The sequence below is a fragment of the Panthera onca genome, chromosome A1 (genome assembly GCF_046562875.1).
Source record: "Panthera onca isolate mPanOnc1 chromosome A1, mPanOnc1 haplotype 2, whole genome shotgun sequence".
NCBI lineage: Eukaryota > Metazoa > Chordata > Mammalia > Carnivora > Felidae > Panthera > Panthera onca.
In genome coordinates this window covers 239,446,989-239,474,508 of record NC_138339.1, presented here as the reverse complement: position 1 = coordinate 239,474,508, position 27,520 = coordinate 239,446,989, and the positions used below count along the sequence as shown (strand labels likewise).

At 50.0% G+C, this 27,520-nt stretch overlaps 1 protein-coding gene across 2 annotated transcripts; it reads right to left on the bottom strand.

Annotated features, from left to right (window-relative positions):
• Nucleotides 1–5,773: 5,773 nt before the first annotated feature.
• Nucleotides 5,774–24,748, bottom strand: GJA3 (gap junction protein alpha 3). 2 transcript variants are annotated; one of them, XM_060637594.3, is made up of 2 exons: nucleotides 24,544–24,748; nucleotides 5,774–8,418 (listed from the first exon to the last, which is right to left on the bottom strand). In XM_060637594.3, the coding sequence occupies exon 2, from the start codon at nucleotides 8,399–8,401 to the stop codon at nucleotides 7,046–7,048; it is 1,356 nt and encodes a 451-aa protein (XP_060493577.1). In that variant the 5' UTR covers nucleotides 8,402–8,418; nucleotides 24,544–24,748; the 3' UTR covers nucleotides 5,774–7,045. The 2 variants fall into 2 exon arrangements, with proteins under 2 accessions (XP_060493577.1, XP_078305267.1); XM_078449141.2 differs by lacking the exon at nucleotides 24,544–24,748 and adding an exon at nucleotides 12,041–13,918.
• Between the last annotated feature and the right edge of the window lie 2,772 nt (nucleotides 24,749–27,520).

Here is a 27,520-nt window from a genome sequence, read left to right as displayed (position 1 = left end):
CTGGACACATCACACACACACATGAATGCTGCACGTGGACAGATGAGTACCAACTTTTCTGGGCAAAGTGGGGCCTATAGCCTGTTCATTGAGGGACTCACTAGACCTATTAGAACTGAGAGGAGGTTCTCACAGAAGGTGTTAAGTTTTGATCCAAGGGCCTGGATGTGTTTGGCTCCTGTGGTGTGTGGTGAGGTAAGCATTCACATCGGTTTGTTCAATACCTAGCACATATTTGCTGAGACCTTATCCAATAAAAACGATAAATCATGAAAAAAATAAAGTCTTTTGTTCTTCCCACTAAAAAGGCAATGAAAACTCATCAAATGGCTCAAAGAAGGTTCCAAATTAGGGGCAATTGTAGTGTTCTGGGGTATGCTCAGAGCTTGCCAAGTGACTTCTTTCTACGACCAGCACTCAACCGGATGGCTGTCCTTCCTTTTCCCTCCCTTGGTCTCTTTTGTTTCCATAAGGAATAATTTTAGCTGAATAGTGACAACAAGAAAAGGGTGAGGAGTGGTGATGTAAAAAAGAAAAAGGGGAGACTTCTGGAATAAAGAAATGTTCTGTTTCTTGCTCTGCATGTTGCTTACCTACGTGTGTTCAAATGCATGTGTTTTATTGTATACCTAGGTGTTGTGTCCCGTACGTGTCTATTTTAGTTCCATTTAAAATGATTTTTAGCTTTTGAAAAAATATATCTAAAGTTCTAATTATGGCAAAATGCACATAACATAAAATTTACCGTCTTAACTTACCACTCAATGGTACTAAGTGCATTCAAACTGCTGTGCAGGTATCTCTACCATCCATCTCCGGACATTTGTCATCTTTCCAACTGCGCTGTCCCCAGTTCTCCCTCCCCATCACAGTGCAATCAGTGCAATCACTCAGTATTTGTCTTTCTGTGACTGGCTTATTCCCTTAGCAAAATGTCCTCAAGGTTCACCCATGCTGGAGCCTGTGCCCGGATTTCTTCCCTTTTTAGGGCTGAATAGTATTCCGCCGTATGTGTAAAACCATTTTGTTTTAAAATAAAGGCAGAAGGTGAAAGTGTGCAGGCCCCAGAACACTGTGGCGGGGTGACTTTTATTTATTCTCACTGAGGCTGACTAAGTGTTGTCATGGGTCAGGCACGATGCACGTTGTCCGTTCTCACTTCTGCCGCACAAATCTATTTCCATTTTTCGGAGGCGAAAACCCGTTAACAACGTCAGAGGCTGACCAGCGTCCCTGAAGTCACGTGGCTGGAAAGGAGCGGTGTGGAAGCCGACCCCGGCCCTGGGGCCCGGGACGGGCCCTCTTACAGGAACTTTGTGTGTCCCCAGACAGAGGCTGCCTGCTAATTAAGGTACCATGTGCTTTATAAAGCGTCACCGAGGCCCGCAGCTGACGGGCGCAGTGTCCCATTCCTGTCCCCGAGGCCTGGCGGCAGCCAAGTCCACACGGCGTGTCTGCGGGAAAGCCCTCCCGCACCGGCGAGGGGACAAAGGCTGCCCCTGGTTGTCGCCCTCTTGGAATCCCCGGGGCACCATCCCTCCCGCCTTCCTGCCTCCTCTCCTCGAAGGGGTGCCACCGGGTGGGGTCGCGGGGTGCACGGTCGGCCCGCCCCCTCCCCCTAGGGCCGCCCCGCGGGGGCCCCAGCACCAGAGGGCAGAGCCTTCTTTCCATAACCTGCATCCAGAACAGGCTTTCGCGTCTATGGCCGGGAATGGGGGGGGGGAGGAAGGAGGGGGGACTTTTCACCAGTTCGTGTTGGGGGGGTTGACTTTTGAATGTTGTGTTACTTTAGAGCCTCGAAAGCAGCCAGGCCCCTCCCGGTTTTTGTTACACCGCGTCCGTGGAGATCATGCCCAGAGTGGATTCATAAAGCGGGAGCCCTGTAAATGGGCATTGCATCTCGGGTAAGGACAGGGTCGGACACATTACAGGTATTGCCAGAGGTCATGAAAGCAAAGACGGCAACCACACGGTTACTTAAATACAGAAAAGTCTCCCCAAGAAGGATAAACTCCAGGCTTGCTAAAGTGACCTCTCCGCTCTTGAACCCCATTACAGCCTAGCAGGACCGTGCACGAAGGAAGAGTGAAGGGGATAGAGTTAGCATGCACATTATTTCTTCTGCCGAACACATAGCAAGAGGTAGCAGCAAAGCTACAAGAACCCTTGGAAGGCACTACTTTAAGTTCCTAAGTACCTGTGAGGCCTGAACAGCCACTGCAGAAATTTCTCAAGCTTCTTTTGTACAAAGAGGTTTTTGCTCCTTGTTCTATGTAGATGAAAATTTTTACTTTGAAAACCTGCTCAAGGATTCTATCAATAAAAACAATTAACCAGGAGCTGGTGATTTAAATTTATGGCCACTTTTTATTTCTTAGCTTATAAAATGCCTATTTTCAGTTACAATCTAGGCTACGAAAGATACTATTATAACACAAAAAATAAAGTTTTAGTAAGAGTTTTGTAAATATTATGATCTAAATTACATTTACATACCAAACATCTTCAAATATCGTACTAGAAACAGTGCACTGCTCTTAGAGTTATTTAAATTCCTCACTGACCATAAAAAGTCTTGCTAAGGCATTCTATAATGCAAAGAGAAGAAAAATATTTTGAGGAATAAGAAATCTTAGAGCTTTGCAGTGCAATAATATAAAATTAGAGTGAGAAATCACATTTTCGGACTTTAATGAACAACGTCTATGTGTTATCCTGTATTTAAAAGTGATTTAGAGGGCTCCTGGCTGGCTCAGTTGGGAGAGCATGTGACTCTTGATCTTTGGGTCATGGGTTCGAGCCCCATGTTGGGTGTAGAGATTGAATAAATAAACTTAAAAAAACATAAAGGTTATTAAGAGAATATCCTGGATTCCATGGAAGTGGGGGTGGGGAGGAGGCAGTAATCTCCTGATCTTTACAAAAACACACTTCGAAATCATGCACCACTTTGTATAAGAATTTGTTTGGTGGAGATCCACAAATCCATGTTACAAATATCAGAAGAAAAAGTTCACAAGAAAAAAAAATTCAGAAAAAGGATTCTTCTGAAAAAAAGGAATTATAGTGTTAATAGGAAAAAACTGAAAAGAGACTAAATCTCACGAAGTTAATTTTTTTTTAAAGGATGCGTGAATTGTATTCATAGTTCTAATTCTAGATGTTCTTGCATAAGAAATCCACAACCTAGTCACTTACTTAACAATCAAGGAAAGCCAGGATGGATCAGAGATATTCTGGCTTGCTCTCTCCCCCTTTCTATTTTCTTTTTAAACTTAAGGTATCTTTTTTGTTAATTTCATGGGAAAATAATAATTCAGTAAAATGAAGTTTAAAAAGGAGAAAGTGAATGATTATATAGAAGAAATGTTTTAGAATTTTAATACATGGATCTGGGGATGGATTAGTAATGATGGACATTTTAGAATTATCACACATTATGTAGCGTCACCCAGACAACTGAGCTTCTGCAAACACAGATGCAAAAAGGAATTGTCTTGTATACTGCAGATTAAAAGATAACACGTGTTGTGGGCGCCTGGGTGGCTCAGTCGGTTGAGCGTCCGACTTCAGCTCAGGTCACGATCTCGCGGTCCATGAGTTCGAGCCCCGCGTCAGGCTCTGGGCTGATGGCTCAGAGCCTGAAGCCTGCTTCAGATTCTGTGTCTCCCTCTCTCTCTGACCCTCCCCCGCTCATGCTCTGTCTCTCTCTGTCTCAAAAATAAATAACCATTAAAAAAAATTTTTAAAAAATGTGTGCACTACTAGGTAATTATCCAAAGGATACAGGTGTGCTGTCTCAAAGGGACACATGCACCCCAATGTTTATAGCAGCGCTATCGACAATAGCCAAAGTATGGGAAGAGCCCAAATGTCCATCGATGGATGAATGGATAAAGAAGATGTGGTATATATACACAATGGAATACTACTCGGCAATCAAAAAGAATGAAATCTTGCCATTTGAAACTACGTGCATGGAACTAGAGGGTATTATGCCAAGCGAAATTAGTCAGAGAAAGTCACATATCATATGCCTTCCCTCATATGAGGAATTTAAGATACAAAACAAATGAACAGAAGGGAAGCAAAAATAATATAAAAACAGGGAGGGGGACAAAACATAAGAGACTCTTAAATATAGAGACCAAAAAGAGGGCTGCTGGAGGACCTGTGGGAGGGGGGACGGGCTAAACGGGGGAGGGGCATTAAGGAAGACACTTGCTGGGATGAGCACTGGGTGTTATACGTAGGGGATGAATCACTGGATTCTACTCCTGAAATCATTATTGCCCTATATTCTAACTTGGATGTAAATTAAAAAAAAAAAAACAAACGTGTACAATTATTAGGTAGAGCATTTGAGTTTTAAAATAAGCTTTATGGAATTATAATTTATTTCCTTAAATCAAGAAAAAATAATTTTAGTGAAATTTCCACATAATTAACAGGCTAGAGAAAATATATCTGGAATCTTAACCATAGGGAGAGGTGACTTCTATCCTATTGCACTTACTGATGCTTCCGGTGATGGAAATACTTTCTGCTCATGCCCCCAGGGCAGAGAAGGGCTCCAGCCTCCAGGGCCCTGGATACCTCACATAGCCACAAAACGTAACACATGCTTTGATATTTTACGTGAATGGAAATCACAACAGCCCCCTGAAAAAACACCATCGGCCCTGTTGTATTGCAGAATTCTACTTCTTAATAAATTTGTGATTTTCAAGGAGACGAATCTAATTTCACACTCCTACCCATTCACTAAATGGGCCAATTAGACTACGGTCAATTCATAATACTGGCATCTTCATCAACGTATGGTGAAGAAAATCCAATTTTAAAGTGCAGAAACTTAAAAACTTTTTTAAGATGACTGAAATGTAAAAACTATAATTATAGTTCTCATTCTCATCTCCAACCCCACTCAGAATTCACTCCTGGGTAAGTCAGAAGGTTATTACTAACATTTATAATGGTAGGACTTGAAGAACCTGTGGCCACATCCCCTGAATGAGTTGTGCTTTCGCCATTAGCTGCAGTCGCGACCAAAGCTTTTTTTTATCGGAATGCTTTTCAAACTAGGGTTTTCCGGTGCCCTCCTCGGCCAGGCCGGCTGGGCCCTACTGCCTGAGCCTAAGGCGTCCACTGTATGTGACGAATGTCTGCGTCTACAATGGCACTAGCTATGCCCAGCCGAGGGAGAACTGGGAGAGCAGTCACTCAAATAGTTTTGTGTAAGGCTCAAATCTGAGAGAGGCTGAACGCGAAAGGATGGAAATTAGCATTTCTCAAGCCGTGGAGGGGCGATTGTCCACGTCTGCAGCAAGCGTTGACCCTCTAACGAACATGCTGCACCCATTCATCTGAGAATGGGAATCACAGTCTTTTTCATCAGATGCTAGTGGGTCACTCTTTATGATATAAAACACCAAGTGCGTTTAGAGTGTGGCTCCAGAGGGATTGTCAGGAAATTGGAGTTCACTCATATAGAGAAAGGAATCAAGTTGGCGAGTGTTTGGTGTTTTGCTGAATAAGGGCTGACGCTACTCAGTGGAAGTCGGAGGGTGAGAAGGACCAGGCTCAGCATGACTACTGTTCATCGGTCTATAAACAGAGACGAAGACAGGACAGCAGAGTGTGCAGTACAGAAAATTCTGCCGCCTTCCAGCCACAGCCCACAGAGAAATAGCCCTGTCAGTGCAGCGATCTGCATGGGTGACAAATGAGGCGAACGCACATCCGAAATCAGCACATGCATTTACACAGGAAGTAAAACCCAGATACTTTTATTTACACTTTAGAAAGCAAACAGGCTGCCCACAAACAATGGTTAGGAAACTCTAAGAGGTTTTTTTTTTGTTGTTTTTTTGTTTTTGTACTCTTAAAAAAATGTAGGTCATTGATTCATCTGTATAAATCATTTTTCTGGCAAGAATGGTTAACTTTTAACCTCCCATTCAAAAACTTCACAACTTCAAGTATTTGAAATGCACTTAAAATTTCCCCTGCTTTTATTTTGTATCGTACATTCTCGTAGCCATTAGCTGACTCCTGAGGTCGAAGAATTTCTTTTAAAAGAAAATCCAAATCTTTACTAGTATGTAATGGGACAAATTAGCATTCTCTCAGTCACTAGTCATCTTAATGGTACTATTTTTCCTTCATTTTTCCTGAAAGAAAGTCGGGGGGGGGGGGCGGGGGGATAGGCATACCTGTACAATTCAGATCAAAGCACAAAATATCATTTAAAAAATAAATACCTAAGGCATACCTGCCACACTTGTATTTCAATTTCCTCAACTGTTTAAAAATTACCCCAAGTGTCGCTGCGTTTCTACCTGCTCTCTTACCAGCAGCCTCCGTGGCTCTCGCCTGCTGGATCTCCGCCCCTGGAGGGTACCTGCTCATCGTCACTCGTCACGAAGCGCACAGTGTGGAATCCTGGGCTTCCCAGGCAATTTCAGAAACTCAAATGACAGTCTATGGACTCGCTCTAGGTCTTTTTTTAGTGCAGTTTGGCAAATATCCCAAATGAAATTCAACTCTAAGTTAAAAGTATCAAACAGAGATAGTGCTAAGGGCATCTGTGACTTTGTGGGCTGCCCAGAGGCTCTGGGGAAGCGTAGGAATGGAAAACCCAATTGCCCCCCGGGTAAAGACACCTGTCGCTTTACCACAACGGAACAGTTACCCACAGAGACGGCGGAGCCCAAGGCTGGACAGCAGCACCTGCAAAGGCGGCCCAGGTTGTTGGACTCTTGGGTGGCCGTGAACATCTTTCAAGGTCAACAGCCCCTGCACCCACGTTGCCCCCACCTCCCCATCTCAGCAAGCACTGACGTTCTCCCCACTCTACCTCACAGTGTTAAGAACAGCAAGCATGGACACACAGAAACCTGCTCTCCTCCTCGTGATCTTCCCCTTCCGCCACTGCAGTGCCCTCTCCCTTCCAGGCTCTCTGTCTACCTGCGGACCGGAACTGCACTTCGGTTTTGGTTGCGAGAAGAAACGGTTATTACAAAGCTGTCTGGAGAGACGCCCGCTAGATGGCCAAGTCATTCGGTCTGGCCCGGCCGCCGCTGGACTTACTGGCCTTGCTCGACCGCCCGGGGTCTGCGGGGGGCAGAGGAGGCGCGAGCATCTCCACCTCGGGGCTCCCCGCCTGCTCCCCGTCCAGGTCGGGGGTCCCCGCCGATTTGCCGTCGTCGCCCAGGCTGCTGCCGGTCCCGTCCGCCAACGGGCCGGGGGCGCTGCCGCCCGCGCCTGCGTCCTGCGCCAGCTGCCCGGTGCTGCCCGCAGGGCTCGGGGAGGCAGAAGCGGACACCGGCGGGGAGGCCTTTCTCCCGGCCGTCTGCTGCTCGGCCTCCTGGTTGGCCCAGTTCTGCTCTGCCGCTAGCAGGTGGTGGTTGCCGTTGTGGAATCTGGCAGGGCGAGCCTTCTCGCGCGCCTCAGACGGGGCGGCCGTGCCGAGGTCGGTGGCCGGCGGAGGGGCCCCGGGGTAGCCCGCGGCGGTGGCCGGTCCCAGGGAAGAGGCGGAGTGCGTGTAGTAAGGCGGGAATCCGATGGTGACCGTGGGCAGGGCGGACGGGGAGGGGAGCGGTAGCGGGCTCACGCCGCCAGGCTTCGCGGCCCCCACCCTGGATTCGGGGGAGTCTGAGCGGTAGTGGTTGGTCATCCCCTGTTTGAGCTTCTTCCAGCCCAGGTGGTAGATCTCCAGCATGTTGAGTACCAGCGACACGCAGGCCACTGCCAGCATGAAGATGATGAATATGGTCTTCTCCGTGGGCCTGGAGATGAAGCAGTCCACCGTGTTGGGGCAGGGCCACCGGTCACAGCGGTAGAGGGGCTTCAGCTCGAAGCCGTACAGAAAGTACTGGCCGGCGATGAAGCCCACTTCAAAGAGCGTCTTAAAGATGATGTTGAAGACATAGGTCCGCAGCAGGGCGCCGGCGATGCGGATCCGGCCCCGGTCGTCGCGCACCGGCGGCCGGTCCTTCTGGCCGTGGCCGCCGGGCCCACAGCGCGCGGCCGGCCCGGGGTGCGGGCCGTCGGCCTTCGGCAGCTCCTCCTCGCGCTCCTTCTTCTTCTCCTCCATGCGCACGATGTGCAGCACGTGGCCCAGGTAGATGAGCGTGGGCGTGGACACGAAGATGATCTGCAGCACCCAGAAGCGGATGTGGGAGATGGGGAAGGCTTTGTCGTAGCAGACGTTCTCGCAGCCGGGCTGCTGCGTGTTACACGTGAAGTCCGACTGCTCGTCCCCCCAGACCTCCTCCGCCGCGGCGCCCAGCACCAGGATCCTGAAGATGAACAGGACCGTCAGCCAAACCTTGCCAATGACCGTGGAGTGCTCCTGCGCGTTCTCTAATAGTCTCCCCAGAAAGCTCCAGTCGCCCATTGCTTCAGCTTGCTAACCTGCAAGGGAACATCGCGGGTTAGTAGGAAGGAGGCCGCGGGGGGCAGGGGCCGGCGGGAGCAGGGGGCTGGGGGGACCCGGCACGCGGCGCTGGGCGGTGGCTCCCCTGCGAGGCCGTCCTCCCGCTGCCAAACGAGGGAGGCGCTGCGGAGCCCTCCACGGCACGCGCGCGCCCGAGTGTGCGTGCGCCTGCGTGCGTGTGCGCGCATGCGCCCGTGTGCGTGTGTGCACGTGCGTGCACGTGTGTGCGTCTTCCCACGGGGGCCCCGAGCCGGGTTACAGCCACACCCGCAGCGCCGGTGTCTCTCGGAGCTACTGTTCCAGGACACGAGTGCGGCACGAACCAGATGCCCACAGGTGACCGAAGCCCTTAAACCCTGTGTCTCCATCTAACATGGGACGATGGTCATTGGGTCATGCGCAGTAAGCTGCTTCCTAGATGAGGGACGGAGGGCCCGTGGACCCCCCTGTGGAGGTAGCTGTGGTCCTCGGACGCGGGGGCCCAAGATGAGAAGGGGTCCTCCGTGTCGCTGCTGCCCCAACAGGCCTGACGCTTCCAACCGGAACTGAAAGGCAGCTCCATTCTTTGCGTCAGGAGAGCCGTCTACGCGGTGAGTTCCGGCAGCACTGAAGGACACTCTTCTCATTTTGAATTTTAAAAATGTTCACAAATATTAATTTTTATGAACTGGTGTGAAGACCAATAAAACATAACTTTACTCACCATGATCTAAAGAAACAAATGTTAACGCTCTCTTGGAATAAACTTCCAACCCTTTGTTTCCGTCATTCGAGGTCTTTGGAGAAACGTTACTATTCACATATCCTACCAGCCTCCTTGCCCCTGTTGTGACTGGCGTCTGTTCTATTTGGCATGTTCTTACAAGGGAAAATATTTTAATGTAGAAACTGAATTATTGGACATGAAACAACCCACTCTCGCATGAAGGATGTCCGGTGTCAGGGAACCGTTCTAGATGACATCCTGCTTACCCTAAACCCCGGATGTCATGATGTCTCTGACCGCCCTCTCTGCCCATAGCCATGGCCCTTCCCTCCACTCTGCTGAAGCGTTTCCCCTGGAGCACAGGACAGAAGCCTTGACCGTGCGTCCCAGCCCTCCGTCCCTGATCCAACACCCTGGTGACGCATGCTTCTTGTGATGCCGAGACGGCCTTTATGCCTTTGCATGTCCTGTTTCTGCAACTTCAGACTTGGCCCCCGGCCAGGCGGGGACTGGCCTGTTGACCTCCACTCTCCCTTCAAGAGTGGCCAACTCAGGCTGACACGGGTGCCCTGTGTTTTCTCTTCCCCTTATCATGGCCTGGCTTAACGACTGTTGCCCCCTTTGCATTCCAGGAGGTTCTCTCCGCCCTCCCACACCTCCCACCTTGCTAAGCTGCGAACGGCATCCTCCCTCCTTGCTGTCCCTGGACACACACAGCCTCCAGAGTTTCTACAGAAAACCACCTTTAAGCACCTTGACTGCTTGTGGACTTTCTCCCTAATTCTAGTTCTGAGGTTGGGGTTTGCATGTGCACCCTTTCCTCCTTGATGTCTGCAGGCAGAACAGCTGGGCAGTAGCATTTCTGGAAGTCTCTAAGGAAAGGTCAGTGCAGGAAATTTATTCTTCTTCCTGCGACCCTCCCAGATGTGCAGGCAGGTTCTGCCTTGTCCAGCACAGCATAACGTGCTAAATAAAAGGGAGTCAATGCGATGTGCCTGGTGGGTTCTCCCCACAAGGCTGGCGGCACAGAATGCCACGAGGGAGGGCCTGCTTGTCACAGGGCCTGGGAAGTGTTGCTGGCGTTGCCCTGCAGGGCCAGGGAAGCAAAATGTTCCATAATGATTGGGGCGTCCCCCACAGTAAAGAGCTGGCCCGCCCCAAATGTCCATCGTGCACCTGTTGAGAAACACGGGGCCAGGGAAACGTTTCTTCAATCAGTAAATCAGACGAGGGGGGTACGGCTGCTGACTGTGGCATCTTGTTACTCACCTTTGCTGGCCCAGCCTCTCCAGAGTTCTTTAGGTCCAGGTGCTGCAAACACTTTCAGATAGGTACCCTTAAAAGGAATTGTGGCCTCTGGGTGCAGCTACGGAATCACAACGTGTTACCATCTGCATACTTCGCGGGTACTCTGGCATGTGTCAGAGCTCAGGAAATCCTAAAGAGGGGACAACTAAGAATGTGTCCGGTGGGGGGGCGGGGGAGAGCCCACGGCTCGTGCACTGCATGATGGCACACACTGACAAGGTCTTTCTGCAAAGGAGTTCAGTAATATGTAAGAAGAGATACAAAAATCATGATACCTTGGGGCGCCTGGGTGGCTGGGTCGGTTAACTGACTTCGGCTCAGGTCACCATCTTGTCATAAGTGGTCTCCTCTCAGTCTCATGAGTTCGAGCCCCACGTGAGGCTGTGCACTGCCAGTGCAGAGCCTGCTTGGGATTCTCTCCTTCCTCTCTCTCTGTCCCTCCCCCGGTCGTGCTTCCTCTCTCTCTTAAAAACAAATAAACTTAAGATCATGATACCTCTAACCTCTAATTCTACTCCTGGGACATCATACCAAGGAAATAACCAGAGATTTTGATGAATGGATGAACATGGATATTGACTGTGAATTATTCATAAGAAGGAATAATTGGAAACAGAAGTGCCCACTAAAGGATGAGCAATTAGACACATAGTAGTGCCCAAGGCTGGCATCGGGATCTGGCTGACCCCGCTCCTACTCCCATCCCCCTCTCCCTTGCCTGCCCGTAATGTAATGTGATCGGGAAGGGAAATTCTTGCTTTCCCACCTCCTTTTGTTGTCACCAGTGGGGAACTTCCGAGAAAGCTTTTGGTTTCCTAATAAAAGGGCAGGTGGCTACCTTTGCCGTCACTTTCCCTATCCGCCTATGGTGAGGACAGATGCGATGCCTGGAGTGGGGCAGTCACTTTGCAGGCATGTATCAATAAGCACGAGGGCATGGTCAAGAAAGTCCCAAGGCACCTGTTGTGACACTGTGGACGTGCTGAATCAACCACAACACAAGCTCTAGACTTATGTGAAGGGAGAAAACCCTGTTTGTTCAAGTTAGGTTTCCTATTGCTTGCAGACAATTCCTACACTCTCTTAAATTATTTACAGGTTAAGGCCAGCTATACATGAAAAGCTGTGACTCATTCATAACTACTAAAACACAAGGTATTCATTAGACGGAACTTTTAAGATCATTAGTGACTTGAAGATACGTTCATGCCATACTGATAAATGACAAAAACCTAATACAAAACCATAGCCTTTTACCCGCTGTTTCCCACACGTTCATACATGCAAAGGAAGAGCGGAAGGATGCTGAAATGTGAACCACGGCGTTTCTAGAACTGGGTGATTTTTATTCTCTTTTCCCATTTCTTTGCATTTTCTGTAACAACTTATTACATTTATGGTCATAAAGGATTAATGACCGTGACTCATGTTTCAAAGTTCTAGTTTTTGAAAAAACCTGATTCTTTGTTCATTGTTCTTTCATTAAGGTGTCTACTCCTTCGACCTCTTTAATCGCGTCCCTGGTAAGCGCTCAAAAGACAAATTGATACATGGGACATCAGCCCAATGTCAGATTGGAGACTGACCCTGGGGTCTCTGAGATGCATCACAGATCCTGACAATGGCTGTCGCCGATGACACGGAGCTTAAACTGGATTCTCCCGCCACGGCGGTCTGCCGAGTTCCCCCAACGCAAGGGCCGGCCTCTTAGTATCCTGATGTTCGCTGCTGAGTCTTACCACTACCGCGCTTCACAGTTTGGGTTTTCTTCCGGAAAATACGTGAATGAGTGAATAAAAACATTCACCAGAGGAGTGTCTGTGACAAGGCCTGCAGTGTGGGTCACGGTCAGATCGAGACGGGAGACTCCACGGTAGAAGAGACATCCCCTCCCTTCAGAGTCGCCACAGTCCGCTCCAGATGCCACGCAGACGTTCTTAAGGTGTTTTATCAACACCGCTTTGGGATCCTACCCCTCATACCAGTTCAGTAAGAAGACGCCAGCAGAGGAGTGAAGACGCGCAGTCTGGACAGCAAGCCTCTGCTGCTACGTAAGGGCCAGCAACGGACCAGAGGAAGCCTCACGATACACTGAGCGTTGCCAGCCAGTGACGCGACCACAAGGTGAGCGAGTGAAGCAGCTCCCTGCTTGAGGAGAAGACGGGTTTCTTCTTAGTGGCAGTGTATTGGGCCATTTCGGGGCGAAAGCAGGGCCGCTGCTGACAGCTCCCAGGGCCGAGCGCTTAACTCCGCGAGGTGCCCGTGAGCTCACCGCAGAGCGTGCTGCACTCTAGGTGACTGCTCTCCCACGGCGGCAGTGGGGTCCCCGATTACCCGGGCGTCACTTACCTGCACGAAGTGGCATTTAATTGATTTTTGCTTTTATCTCCAGGGAAACTTTGGTTCTGACACCAACACAGAACAAGAGCCGATGCTGCCGAGTGTACACGTGGCTGCTTCCCCGTTCTTCTGACCGTCCTGCTTTCCCTTTCAGAGGTAAACAGGTTCCCCTCGGCCTTCAGGAGGTGTTAAGTGCCCCTCGGATCAATCAGTGGCTGTCTGTTCAGTGACCGTCCTGTGCTCAACTCTGGGCCACAGGTTCCGTTGAATACAGTGGAAGTAAACACATGGCGTCTCTCTGGGAATCTGCTTGTGGAGATGGGAGAACTCAGGAAAATGGGGAGCTATACAGGTGCGGAGGGATCACGGAGAAAAAGGAGATTAATATGAGGACATGCAGGCGGGGAAGGCTGGCCAGGGGAGAGTGGAATTTGAGCGGGGATTCAGAGAGGTGGCTTCGGGCAGGGGACAGGAGTGCACTTCAAGGCCAGAACAACGTTCCCTTGGCAGCGGGAATACGTGTGACCTGGTGTTGGGAAGCGGCTGCTTCTGCACAGAAGAGCTGTGTGGCCTGCACATAGTAGGCATTCAGTAAACACGCGTGGGACGGATGAATGAAGGACATCGAGGGCCGCCAAACCACTTGGAGAGCGGGAGATAGGCCGAAAGTGCTGTTCAGGAAAGAAGGGGCCCCTCTAACGGCCAGTGGGGACTCAGGAAGAGTGATAATCTCCAAGTGAGTGCTGAAGGCCTGGGCTGAATGACAGCAGCAGCAAATGGAAAAAGGAAGGACAGAAAGGAGACACAGTCTGGAGACAAAAATAAAGCAGGATGTAGAGTCTGCCGAGAGTCAGTGAAAGGGAGAGGCATGAATTAAAGACAAAGCTCACATTTCTGAGCCTGAGTGGGAAAATCAGGGGGTCGTTTGAAGACAGAAACATTGAGGGAGGCTTGCTAATTTGGGATTGGGAGACAAGGTGAAGACTGGTGGTTTTGTCTTTCCGGATCAAAAGCAGCGGTGGGAGAGATGAGCGAGCTGCCCAGGAGGAAGCTGGAGACACAGAACTGGAAGAGGCTGGAGAGGGTCCGCAGTGTAGCTCCACTCTCCCGGGGGAAGACGACAGAGCAGAGAACAAAGGACGGACGTCTGTGGAAAATCCAGCGAAACGGATGAAGACAGCATGGGAAAGGACTCACCGCCCTCGGCGTGTGTGGTCCGTGTTCGATGAAGGATCGCGGGACTGGCCAACTGGGTAAGAGCCTGAGACTGAGCAATGACGGAGAGCGGCGATGCCCGGACAGTGTGGAGGGAAGGGACCTTCCCCAGCGGGGGCCCGATCAGCTCTGCCAGACAAGTTCACCTTGTCTGGCTTGTAGTTGCTTTTGCTTTCAAAGTAATGTCAGAAGACCCTTCCTTCTTTACCGAATTGACCCCAACACAGAGCCCTGTCTGAGCTACTAAGATGCAAGATTACGTTGGGCGTCAGTACGCAGCACGGCCCACGTCACTGCTGGAGCGCTGTTCATGTCTCCGAAGGCACATTCTCTGACCGCTGTCAACACGACCGGAGAACGAGGGTGACACAGAAGCGAGGAGGCCGAAGGAGGACTTTGAAGAAGGAGGTGACGACCAGTGTCAGCATTCTTTGTGTGTTCGAGATGGATGGGAATAAAGCAAAGGCTTTGATCTCACAATAAGAAGGCCACTGATGGTCTTTAAGTGCCCAGTCTAGTGGGAGCGTTGGGGCAGAAACAAAAGCCTAGACTGGGAGCTGAAGAGGCAGAGTGTGGGAGGGAAATGGAGGCATGACACAGAGAGTCCTGTTCAGTAAGTCTAGAACCTAAAGGAAGGGCGACACGAAATGGGTAACAAGGCCCAGTGGAGGTGTTTTCAAGATAGGGAAGGCTGTGGGTGCTTGGCATCAGAGAGGCGGAGTCACAGGGACAGGAGGAGGGGGGGAGGGTCAGGCTGCCCAGCAGCAGGACGGGGCAAAAGGACGGGAGGGGGTGCTGCGAGGGCAGACGCAGGACGAGCATCCTCCGCGGTGATGACAAGGCTCTTCTCGGCGGGGTCGAGCAGGCGGTCATCTTCTCAGGCAAGGGCAGGACTTAAGCCCCCGAGAAGAAAAAAGGTTTGATGACCAGGGAACGGAGGGGATGAGAAAGGGACCGGGCTCCCCGAGTTCCCCGCACAGCCAGACCACAGGTTGCGGCCACTCAGTGAGGACTGAGCAAAGGCCACACTACCTGTGAGGTGCTCAGTGCTGAGCAACACAGAGCACTGCCTGGTGCCACGTAGGCTGTGGCGGGAAAGATGTGGGACAGAAGAGAAGAGAGGTCAGGTGCTTCGTGCTGTGGGTAGACGGAGAGCTGGGGCGGGGCAGGGGGAAGCACAGAGGGCAGTGAGGGGGCTGCTGAGGGCTGGCTGAGAGGGTGACATCACAGTGAAGAACTGGGCCTCAGATATGAGGGACGAGTCCAGGCAGAGGACGAGTCCAGAGGAGCAGACAGGTAGACATAGGTCAGGGAGGAAGTCTGGAGGTGGACAGATCGCGGCAGTCAGCGATGAGAACTTTGGCTTATGCTCCAAGTGAGACGAGAGGGCACTGGAGGGTTTGAGCAGAAGAGTGACGTAATCCGGCTTCCATCTTCACAGGACCCTTGTGGTTGCTGTGCCGAGAACGGCTGTGGGGCGGAGGGGGTGAGGGTGATCGCAGAGGGTCCAGTGAGGAGGCTGTGCTATGATCCAGAAACGTGACAGTGGTGACAAACGGCTGAGTTTGCACAGACTCTGAAGGTCGGTCCAGCGTGATGTGCTGATGGGTCAAGGATCGGGTCGTGCCGAGGAGAGGCCAAGGTTTCCGCCCCGAACAGGAGGAAGGATGGGGAGACCAGAGGAGGTACAGGTTTGGGAAAGGCATGGAAATCAGGAGTCCTGTTTTGGAGACGGTAAATGTGAGACATCTATCAGACATACAAGTGTCGAGGCCAGAGATAAACATTGGGGAGTCATCACCAAACCCCAAGACTGGACTGAGATCGTCTGAGGGCAGGGGAGAAGGACAGGGGGCTGAAGACCAAGCCGTGGGGTGCTCCAGCATTTGGAGGTTGAGTACGGAAGGACAAGCTTACAGAATAGCTGCTTATTAGGAAATGCAACTTTTAGTTAGCACTCTGGGAGATTAACACCCAAAAGGTGTCATTTGTATTTTTACTTGATTCCCTTTTGTAACAATACATTGACACTAAAAATATTGGTACTTGGTTTTTAAGTTAGAGGTAACGAAACATGAAGCGTGGCTAGGCAAATTAATTTTGTGTTACCTGTGACCGCCTGGAACATTGTTGAGTAGGACCAAGAGGGTCACATACAGGCTTAGCCGGAAAGAGTTCTATGTTCGGTTAGTAATATCTGCTAAGGTTTGGTATGCGGCAGTGTGGCCCAAAAGCCAATTTTTGCCAGCCCTGAGTTGGCACAAATTTAAAAGAACACGGAAGGCTGAACCAGTCACGAATATGATACAATGAAAAGTGGCTTATCTAATTATCTTTTTAGCAGGTGGAAAAACTGTTTTCCATTAGCTTTAAACCTTACCTGCCTATTTCAAGCTTTCACATTTAAAATAGTAATTTCCAGATGCCATGGGGACCGTACCCTACGTTATTAAGTACTTACCACAGTTTTCCATAATTCTCGTCTCTTCAAAAAGGAAACAATTCAAAATAAGTTCACCAAGATAACAAAAGACCCCTTCTTCTTTTACACTATAGCCTCACCTCCAACATTTAGTGTTGTCTGAGCTCCTAAGACTAAAGAGCAAGATGGGGACTAGGCTTTTAAAAGCTGGCTCGGTGCCACTTACAATTCAGTGTCACAGCAACGGGAGAAGTTCAGCCACACAGACAAGCATAACAGAGGAAGAAACCGAACCCCTGAAGTTTCAGACTGCGTAACGTGTGACTTGTTTTCCATCTCCAGAAGAGAACAACCGGTCACACCAACCAGCAGGGCACCAATGGCAACAGTCCTACATACACGTGACTGTCTGGTAGGGCGAGTCCTCAACTTTGTTCTTCACAAAGTTGGCTTTTTCGTTCTTCCCTATGAAATTTAGCTTGTCAAGGTCCACAAGAATCTGAAACGTGATTTCGTTGGGAAAAACGACATTTATGGTGGCATCAAATTTAGCTCTTTGTGAACTAGTTTCTCCGCCAATAAAGCACGACTGATCCACTGCATAGACCTTCTTCATGCCCTTCAACGTGCGTTAGGACACTGGAGCTAAAGGTCTTACACGTCTTTTGTTAGCTTTATCCCTAATTTATACTTGTTCGATTTGTTGTTCCAAATAGTTTTTTTTCTTTAATTCTTTAATGTTTGTTTATTTGAGAGAGAGAAAGAGCGACAGACAGACAGAATGAGCAGGGGAGGGGCAGCGAGACAGGGAGATACAGAATCAGAAGCAGGCTCCAGGCTCTGAGCTGTCAGCAGAGGCTGATGCGGGGCTTGAACTCACCTAGGTGCCCCTTAATTTTTTTAAGGTTTATTTTTGAGAGATAGAGAGCGAGCGAGCATGAGCAGGGGAGGGGCAGAAAGAGAGACACAGAATCTGAAACAGGCTCCAGGCTCTGAGCTGTCAGCACAGAGCCTGACACGGGGCTCGAATTCACAAACCGCGAGATCATGACCTGAGCAGAAGTTGGATGCTAAACCGACTCAGCCCCCCCAGGCGCCCCTGGAACATTGTTTTTATAAACTGATCTTGTATCCAGAAACTTGTTAGAAAGCTCTTACTAGTTCAAATAGTTACGAGACTCCTTTGGATTTTCTATGTAACATATACATATAACCATTTCATCTGCTATTAAGGATAGATTTGTTTCTTCCTCCCCTAATTCCCGTTATTTCTTTTTCTTGTCTTGTTTTCTTGTACTGACCTGCACTCCTAGCACAATGTGATGATGGTGAGATCTTTTCACATTTTTGTCTTAAACATGAACGCTTCTTAGGTTTTAGCATTGAGTATTATGTTTCAACTTTTATCAGGCTAAGGAAGTTTCCTTGTAATCTTTGTTAAGTTTGTTGGGTTTTGTTTTCTAAATCATGAAAATCATGAATGAGTTTCTGAATCGTGAATTTATTAAATTGGATTTGGTACTTTTTTCCCCACTGTTGTGAATTTTTTAGATGGTGAAGCACCGTATTACTCATTTTATTTTTAATATACTATCACATTCAATCTGCTACTTTATTTTGGATTATTTGTTCATACCTAAGATTGGTCTCATTTTTTTGGTACTACCATTGGATTTGGGTAAGAACATTATTTTAGCCTGAAAAACTAAACATTTCCCTGAATAAGCTTGTATAAGAATGTCCTATAGAAGAATCTGGAATTAATGTCTTTTTTTAAGGGGGTCAGGAGGAAGCCTAGATACAAATTCAGCTTCATTAACTGTTATCGACATAAATAGGGCTGCTATTACTCTTAAGTCAATTTTGATAGCTTATATCTTTTAGAAAATTTTCCATTTCATCTAAGCTTCAAATTTATTGGCATAAAATTATCCATGGCATTTTCTTATGATTTTGAAACTGTATGGTATCCGTACTTAGATCCCTTGTTTGGTTCCAAATATTGTTTATTGGAAGTTTTTAAAGTATAAGTCTTGCTAGAAGTTTTTTTTTACAGAATTATGATACGCTTGAAAAAGAATGAGAGTTTATTTTTGTTATTTTTTCCAATGTCTTATCACATATGCTGTATTTACAGTATACAGAGCAAATCTCCAAAGATCTCCTATGGATCTTTTAAGTAGGGAATGTAGATTTTGGGATTTGCTAGTATTAGTATAAAATACACATATATAATTTAAAGGTATCCTCTATCTTAGTGTAAAATTATTTATTACCGTACAGTTCCAGGGGATTCCTTATTTTAAATGGAAAATGTGCATGGGCTCTATTACTTAACTTTTCACTAATCTAATGCTCTGGCAGGAGACATCACTATCGTACAGACTGATTTAATGAAATCGTAAAACACCGATTTTCCAACTTCTTTATCAATAACTTTAAAGCACCGCTAGAATTATATATTTTTGTTGTCAGAGAATAAATCTCTAGAAACATGAAATTGTTTTGAAATTATACTTCAGGGGCGCCTGGGTAGCTCAGTCAGTTAAGCGTCTGACTTTGGCTCAGGTCGTGATCGTGCAGTTCATGAGTTTAAGCCCTGCGTCAGGCTCTGTGCTGTCAGCACAAAGCCCACTTCAGATCCTTTGTCCCCCTCTCTCTGCCACACCTGCCCCCCACCGCACATGCCCATGTGCTCTCTCTCTCTCTTTAAACATTTCAAAAATTATTTTTTAATAAAATTATACTTTTTTTTTAAAGATTTTATTTTTCAAGTAATCTCTACATGCAACATGGGGCCCGAACTTACAACTCCAAGACCAAGAGTCACATGTGCCACTGACTGAGCCAGCCGGGCACCCCTTAAATTATACTTTTATTTATTTTATTTATTAAATAAGAATGTATGGAAAACACCTGCCATCCATGTGTTATTATTATTATCTCTATATTTTCTCTTGTATGCGGGGATTTTAATTGTTTTGGGGAGGGATTTAAATTGTTTATAAACACCTGAAAAGTCACATGCTCTAAAGTCTTTACTTGGCTAAGGTAAATATGGTCAATACTTTTCATTCTTAGTCAAGCGAAAAACTCAGTTTTTCTTTTGTTTTTGACGTTCTGTAATTTAAAAGCTGAGCGAGAGCTGATTTTAAGTTGGGAGCAACTTAAACAACTGTTATTAGTTTAAAAACAAATGTCTTCAAATTTTATATTCAATATTTTTTTTAACGTTTATTTATTATTGAGAGACAGAGCATGAGCATGGGAGGGACAAAGAGAGGGGGAGACACAGAATCGGAAGCGGGCTCCAGGTTCCGAGCTGTCAGCACAGAGGCCTACAAAGGGCTTGAACTCACGAGCTGTGAGATCACGACCTGAGCTGAAGTCGGAAGTTCAACCAACTGAGCCACCGAGGCGCCCCTATATTCAAGAATTTTATGTTGGAGAATTTTATATTCAAGAATGACAACACTAAAAATACCCTTAACTTTTTATCCACAGTATTTCTTCTTTAAATACTGTGAATAAAATAAATATTCCTACCAGAAACCAGTATTAAGTCACCATTTCCACAATTAGAGTTCTAATATTAAGCTAGAAAATTAACAGCTGGTTGAGCTTCAGTTCAACTGACAGAAAAATGTACAAAGTCTGGAGCATAATTAGAAACGCGACTGTCTTCCAGCACTATTCATGCCTTCCTGGCTTCCTTTTTAAACCCTCCAAATATCTGCCCTGTTCCATCACCCTGTGCAGGCCTCCAGTGTCTCCTGCCGATTAGTAGATGGCATTAAAAGTTTTAAACATCACTTCGGTGACAGACCCAAGAATAATACCATTTGAAATTTCGCTTATTTAAACATTTTATGTACACATTTTGGTGTCATTTAGGGTCAATTTTACTGTATTTCCGCATCAGTACTCAACTTTTAATTAGTGAATAATGAAAACAAAAGTCCTACTCTTGAAATAAAGCTGAATTTACCAATACCTCCTGAAGGGTGGCTTGGGGCGCAGGTGAATGACAATAAAGAAAATTCCAAAATATGGAGAACAAACAGAGGGTCTCTGGAGGGGTTGTGGGAGGGGGGGCGTGGGCTAAATGGGGGAGGGGCACTAAGGAATCTACCCCTGAAATCACTGTTGCACTCTATGCTAGCTAACTTGGATGGAAATTCAAAAAAGAAAAAGAAAATTACAGGGGTGCTTTCGCGAGTGCTCTGAGCAGGCTCTTGTCCTAAAACACAAGATGGGGCACTCTGGACACTATGCCAAGTACTGACTTCCTAGAATCTGGTCAAGTAAAAGGTAGTCTCCCTAAATAAATCCAAGCGACATCCTTCAGGAGTCTTACTCATCCACCGAGGAGATACGGAATCACGGCATTTTGGAGCCAGAAGAGCCTGGGAAGCCGTCTGGTTTATCTATTCTCTTCACTTCACAGACTGGGAAATGCGGGCCCCGAGAGGGTACCGTGATTTGCCGAGGGCGACACAGCCCGCTGAAGCCGGCACGAAAACTCCTGACTTCTGCCTCTGGGTCCGGCCCACCTTCCCCTTCCGCGTGACTTCACGGGGTTATGCACCAGGCAGACTGTTCAGCTGACTACAGCTGCCTTTGCTCTTTTCTCCCAGTCCAAAGTGGCTAAGATTTGGGCTAAATATTATTAACATGCTAACAGTCCCGTTACTCCATCATATAAATTGGAATTGTCATTTAAAAATGTCTTAATGTTTATTTATTTTTGACAGACAGAGAGAGGCAGAGCACAAGCAGGGGTGGGGCGGAGAGAGAGGAGGACACAGAATCCAAAGCAGGCTCCAGGCTCCCAGCTGCTAGCACAGAGCCCGACACGGGGCTCAAACTCACAAACCGTGAGATTGTGACCTGAGCTGAAGTCAGACGCTTATCTGACTGAGCCACCCAGGTACCCTGTAAATTTTTAATGTTTTTTTTTATTTTTGAGAGAGAGCATGAGCAGGGGAGGGGCAGAGAGAGAGGGAGACACAGAATCTGAAGCGGGCTCCAGGCTCTGAGCTGTCAGCAGAGAGCCTGACTCAGGGCTTGAACTCACAAACTGTGAGATCATGACCTGAGCTGAAGTCAGACGCTTATCTGACTGAGCCACCCAGGTACCCTGTAAATTTTTAATGTTTTTTTTTTTTTTTTTTTTTTTTTTAGAGAGAGCATGAACAGGGGAGGGGCAGAGAGAGAGGGAGACACAGACTCTGAAGCAGGCTCCAGGCTCCGAGCCATCAGCACAGAGCCCGATGTGGGGCTTGAGCTCACGAGCCGTGAGATCATGACCTGAGCTGAAGTTGGAGGCTCAACGGACTGAGCCACCCAGACACCCCTGAAATTGTCGTTTTGAAGCAAATTCAGATAACTGTCTTTACTCTTGCTTAGTGAACGAAACCTCTCGGCCTTATACTCATGGTATTCTATGGTTACATTTATATTACTGGCACAGATGCCATCTGTCAAAATGGTTTCTATTTTTCCAATAATAATTTCCATAATATAAATGTAATTTCCCTTTTATTCAAACCTACTTTTATTAGGATATAACACGGAAATCTCATGTATGTTCTAGGATAAAAGATTCATTTTAAAGCTAATACAAAATGGAGGTTCACGAATAAAATGAGTGTTAGTTCATGGAGATAATCAGGTGTCGTGAATGAAAAAAATTAAGTGATTTTTACATTTTAGTATCATTAGTTTGTTAACTCTAAGTTTAGAGCAGACCACTAATTCCTCAAATTAAAGAAACGTCAGAGTGCAGGAACTGCGCACATTAACCATTATGAAGTCATACTTTTGAAGATGCGAGATTTTAAAAAAGCACCAGAGGACGAATAGTAACCCAGTTATTATGATGAAGAATTTCCCGCCACTGTAAGAACGAAAATTCAGATTGAACTTTATCTCTATTTTATTCCTTTTACGCATTACACGGAAATGGCAAAAACATAGTGTTTTTAGAGACCCACGCATGCTGTTTAGGGCCACACGCGTTGGACTTTTTTCTGTCTTCGATCTGGCAAACATTTAGCAAACGCCTGTCGTGTGTGTGCAGTGTGCTAAGACACGGCCTCACCCTCAGGCGGTTCATTCACAGTCTGTGGGTGAGACAGACTTGTGACAAAACTAATCGAAATATGGTGTGACAAGCGTCACACAGTGCTGGTGACGGCCACACCACATCGGAGTGGGGAGAGACTCCCCAATCCTTGGGTTTGGCTGAGTTTCTTAATACACAGATCCTGAGAGTCATGCTATCTGCACAGGGCGAAATACCTCTCAAGGGCCGTTCCGCTGTCTAGAACGTTCTGACAATATTTTAGCACGTTACAAAAACCAAGTGTTTGTTCGTGCATTTACATGTGATACTGAGGTAAAATCCTAAAAACCTAATCTATCCTATTTACTGTGTTACGTGCATGTTCAAGCAATGGTAGCATCTGGAAGCCTATAGTTTAAATTCTTTACATACATGAGGCTTTACAAAATGGTAGTGATACATACACATAAAGTTTCAAGTGTGTATGTAAAAGTTGTTTTTGTTAAGGAAATGAACACAACTTAAAATTTAAGTAACATTCAAGGAAACTGTCAAAAATAAAAAAAAAAAATTAAGTTTATTTTTGAGAAAGAGAGGGAGAGAGAAGAGGGAGAAAGAGCGCGCCCACGGGCGGGGGAGGGGCAGAGAGAGAGGGAGCCACAAAATCCCAAGCAGGCTCCAGGCCCTGAGCTGTCAGCACAGAGCCCGACACGGGGCTGGAACCCAGGAGCTGTGAGATCAGGACCCGAGCTGAAGTCCGGCAATTAATTCACTGGGCCACCCAAGAGCCCGCCAAATTCTTTTTCTTATTGGCAAACGGTGACATTTTGTTACATTTCATTATTTCGAGGTGGCTTTAAGCTGGTCAATATAAATAGCACCGTCTAATTTGTTACAGCAGTAAAATTTTCCTGAATTACTTTATGCTACAGGAGCACGTGCACTGCCCTCCCCGGATGCTTATCTCGACATGAATCAAACTGCTGCACCAGCGGAATATGTGCCAAGTTAGCTGTCGTTTACTTTGAACACACCGACCGTTGGAAAACAAAGCCCCCCTTTCCCTCTGTAATCTTTCAATGTTTGTTTTGCAGCACATTTCACAGCACATCGACGGGCCGTCGGTGAAGCGATGCGCGTATCATAAACCACCAATTTGAATTCCCGAGTAATACGAACCGAGGCATAATTCCCGTCTCAGCTGTTTTCACACGGCCATTCTTAAATAACATATTTTGACGCTCTCTTGGCAAAACAAACACTGGAGGACTCCACTTGTCCCTGGAGTCTCGGTCACACATGTTCCTGAGCCGAGAAACCTGGGTGGATTCTGTTCACTAGGGCGTCCACACTGCGACTCACTGTCAGAAGCACCTTCGGGAAGGGGTTACTACAGAAGGCAGAGAAGGGTTTCCCCGCTCTTCCGCGAGTTCTTTCCCCTTAAGCGCACCATCCCAGGCAGAGGGGCCAAGAAATGAGATGCCAGGCCCCGGCACTTACGACTAAAGCACTTCTTAGGGGAAAAAAAAAAAAAAAAAAAAGACTCCCGAAAAGTTTCTTGGAGGAAGTAGGCGAGCCAACGCCGTCCCTACAAGACGCCGACGCCCCTGCACAGCGGCACCCGGCCGCCAGCCGCACCCCAGCCCCGCGCCCCGCGTCCGCGGACGCGGCTCGAGCGCCCGCAGCGGCCTCGGCACCCCGCAGGTCTGAGGCCCCAGAGCCGCGCCTGCTCGCCCGAGGCGGAAAACGCCGCCGAGAAGCACCCGCCGGCCGGCCTTCGGCCGTGCGCCGGCGCTGCGCAGACACCTCGGGGCGCGCGGGGACGCCGACTATTCCCGAAGTTTCCCGAGCCCCCGTCTCTGACCCGGTCACTCCCACAACTCCCCGGACATCCCCCCCCGGGGATCCGGAGAGGCCGGGGGCCGCACGCGAGCGGCGGGGCTCGCGCTCCGGCCGCTCCGCCCCGGCCCGCCCGGGCGGGTCGGGGCGGTCGGGGGCGCCGGCGTCCCGCCCGTCCTTCCGCCCCGGCGCGGCCCCGCGCTTACCCCGCTGTGCCGCGGCGGCGACCCGGGTGCGCTCCCTCTCGAGCAGGGCTCCCGGCCGCTCTGAAAAGGAGAATCTTCTCTTACACGTGCGGTGCAACTTCACGCGTGCGCCCCGCGCCAGGGCCCGGCCTCCCCGCCCCGGCGGCCATCCCCGCGGCCCCAGCGCGCCCCGCGCTCGGCGCCCCCACGCCGCAGCCCCGGCCGCCGCGCCACGCCCCCCGCCGCCTCCACCCCGGCCCGGGGGCCGCGCGGGGGCGGTGCCGGGCAGGGCGCGCAGCGGGGGCCCCCGCCCCGCGGCCCGCCCGGCGCCCCGCGCGCTCGCCCCGCACCCGCGCCCCGCCCGCGCTCCCCGTCCGCGCTCCCCGTCCCGCGCCCCCGCGAGCAGCCGCTCCCAGCCCCGCACCGCCTCTCGTGCGCCGTCGGTCGGCACTTGCCCCCGCACCACGCGTGCCGCCACTCCGCGCCTGTACCCCGCGCTCCGCCACAGTGTCCGCATTCCCACCCGCACCTGCACCCGTCACCCCGCACCGGGCCCGCATTCCCACCTGCACCTGCCCCCGTCACCCCGCACCGGGCCCGCATTCCCACCGCACCTGCCCCCGTCACCCCGCACCTGCCCCGCATTCCCACCGCACCTGCCCCCGTCACCCCGCACCGGGCCCGCATTCCCACCTGCACCTGCCCCCGTCACCCCGCACCGGGCCCGCATTCCCACCCGCACCTGACCCCGTCACCCCGCACCGGGCCCGCATTCCCACCTGCACCTGCCCCCGTCACCCCGCACCGGGCCCGCATTCCCACCCGCACCTGTTACCCTGCACCGGGCCCGCATTCCCACCTGCACCTGCCCCGTTACCCCGCACCGGCCCCGCATTCCCACCCGCACCTGCCCCCGTCACCCTGCACCGGCCCCGCATTCCCACCCGCACCTGCACCCGTCACCCCGCACCGGCCCCGCATTCCCACCCGCACCTGCCCCCGTCACCCCGCACCGGGCCCGCATTCCCACCCGCACCTGTCACCCTGCACCGGGCCCGCATTCCCACCTGCACCTGCCCCGTTACCCCGCACCGGCCCCGCATTCCCACCCGCACCTGCCCCCGTCACCCTGCACCGGCCCCGCATTCCCACCCGCACCTGCACCCGTCACCCCGCACCGGCCCCGCATTCCCACCCGCACCTGCCCCCGTCACCCCGCACCGGGCCCGCATTCCCACCCGCACCTGCCCCCGTCACCCCGCACCGGCCCCGCATTCCCACCGCACCTGCCCCCGTCACCCCGCACCGGGCCCGCATTCCCACCCGCACCTGCCCCCGTCACCCCGCACCGGCCCCGCATTCCCACCCGCACCTGCACCCGTCACCCCGCACCGGCCCCGCATTCCCACCGCACCTGCATCCCGCGCCCCCACCCACGGGAGCGCCCTCCCACTCGGGATGTGGGTCCCGGGGCTTTTTCCCGCCGCGGGGCTCCCGCGGGCCTCGGGTCTGTTCTCCACTGAAAGTTCTCGGCGCGCGCGCGAGGGGCGGAAGCGGGATCGAAGGGCGCCCGGGTTCCGCGTCGGCCGCCCCCGGGGCACCCCTCGCGCGCACGTGCGCCTGCCCTCGCGGGGCCGACCCGCGGCTCTGGGGGCGCTGCTGAGCCGTGGGGCGCGTGGGCGTTGGGGCGCCGCGGCCCCGCCCGCGTCCCGCCGCCCGGGGACGCAGGTTCCAGATGGCTGGCACCGGACAGGGCCACTGCGCATGGGGTTCCCAGTTAAGCTGGCCACATCGGCCACAGAAAAGCCAGAGCCGCGGCGTGGATGCTGTCGGGGGCCGCGCCCAGGCGCAGGCTGGAGCGGGTCCCGGAAAGGGAGCCGAGGAGCTATAAATAGTGGCCGCGAGCCTGGTTCCCATCAAACACACTTAATTTAGCCGGCGGCCATAGGGATTCTTATTTATTACTTATTTTTAAAGCACTTGTTCCGATGCACTTGAGACTTGGCCCTGCCTGGGGGACAGGGAAGGTGTCCCCCTAGGTCACTCATTCCCGCCGGTCCTCGTGACCAGATGCCAGGGCGAGGCCTAGCCTGCTTGCCCAGACTGGGGTGAAGGTTTTCGTATCTTCTTTCCTCCCCACGGTTGGTATCGCGCACATTTGAAAGCCTACCACGAAAGCCCACTGAGCAAGAAAGGAAGCCCGTCCTTGTCTATGATTGTCTCAGTTTAAGTGTTCTCTCCGCTTCTCAGGATTCGCTTTTGCATCCCCAGGGTTTAGCACGGGACCTGGCCTGGACAGGATATTTAATAAATATTAGTTGACTGAATTTTGTTGACCCTTCTAGAGGCTGAAAATGATCTCGGAATTCCCTTTACGAGTGATGGACTTATTGCGGGAATGTGGCAAAATCAGAGTCTCTGATTGTTTTCAAATTTCCACGAAGCAGCTTACGATCGCTGCTTTATTGGAGTCCGGATCTGCTCTGATTAGCCATCTTCTTTCCCTGGAGAGATCTGAACTGAAGGTTATATCCTAGGGAAGAAAAAACCCTAAGCTTATGAAATCACATCTTAAAATATCTTCTCCCTTGTAGAACGTGAAGGTCTATGTATGTAGCAGGTGATGGTCATGTAGACTTAGTTTGTTTTTTTTTAATTGAAAAATACTGCTCTACCAGGTCTTCAAATAATTTTCTGTTTAATTAGTTAATTAATTGATAGAGTTTATCCATATTGAGATAGATTGAGAGCGCACGAGCGGGGGAGGGGCTGAGACGGAGGAGAGAGGGAATACTAAGCAGGCTGGGTGGGGGGGGGGGGGCAGCAGAGTCCCTGTGCGGCCTTGATCTTACCAACCAGGGGATCATGACGAAGCTGAAATCAAGAGTGGGAAGCTTGACCCACTGAGCCACCCAGGTGCCCCTATTTTTTATCTTCCATTGAACTATGGTTGACATACAGTATTTTTAAATTTTTTTTTTTCAACGTTTATTTTATT

Excerpts from the sequence above, each read along its gene's own strand:
- GJA3 (XM_060637594.3), bottom strand. The coding sequence starts at position 8,401 with ATGGGCGACTGGAGCTTTCTGGGGAGACTATTAGAGAACGCGCAGGAG.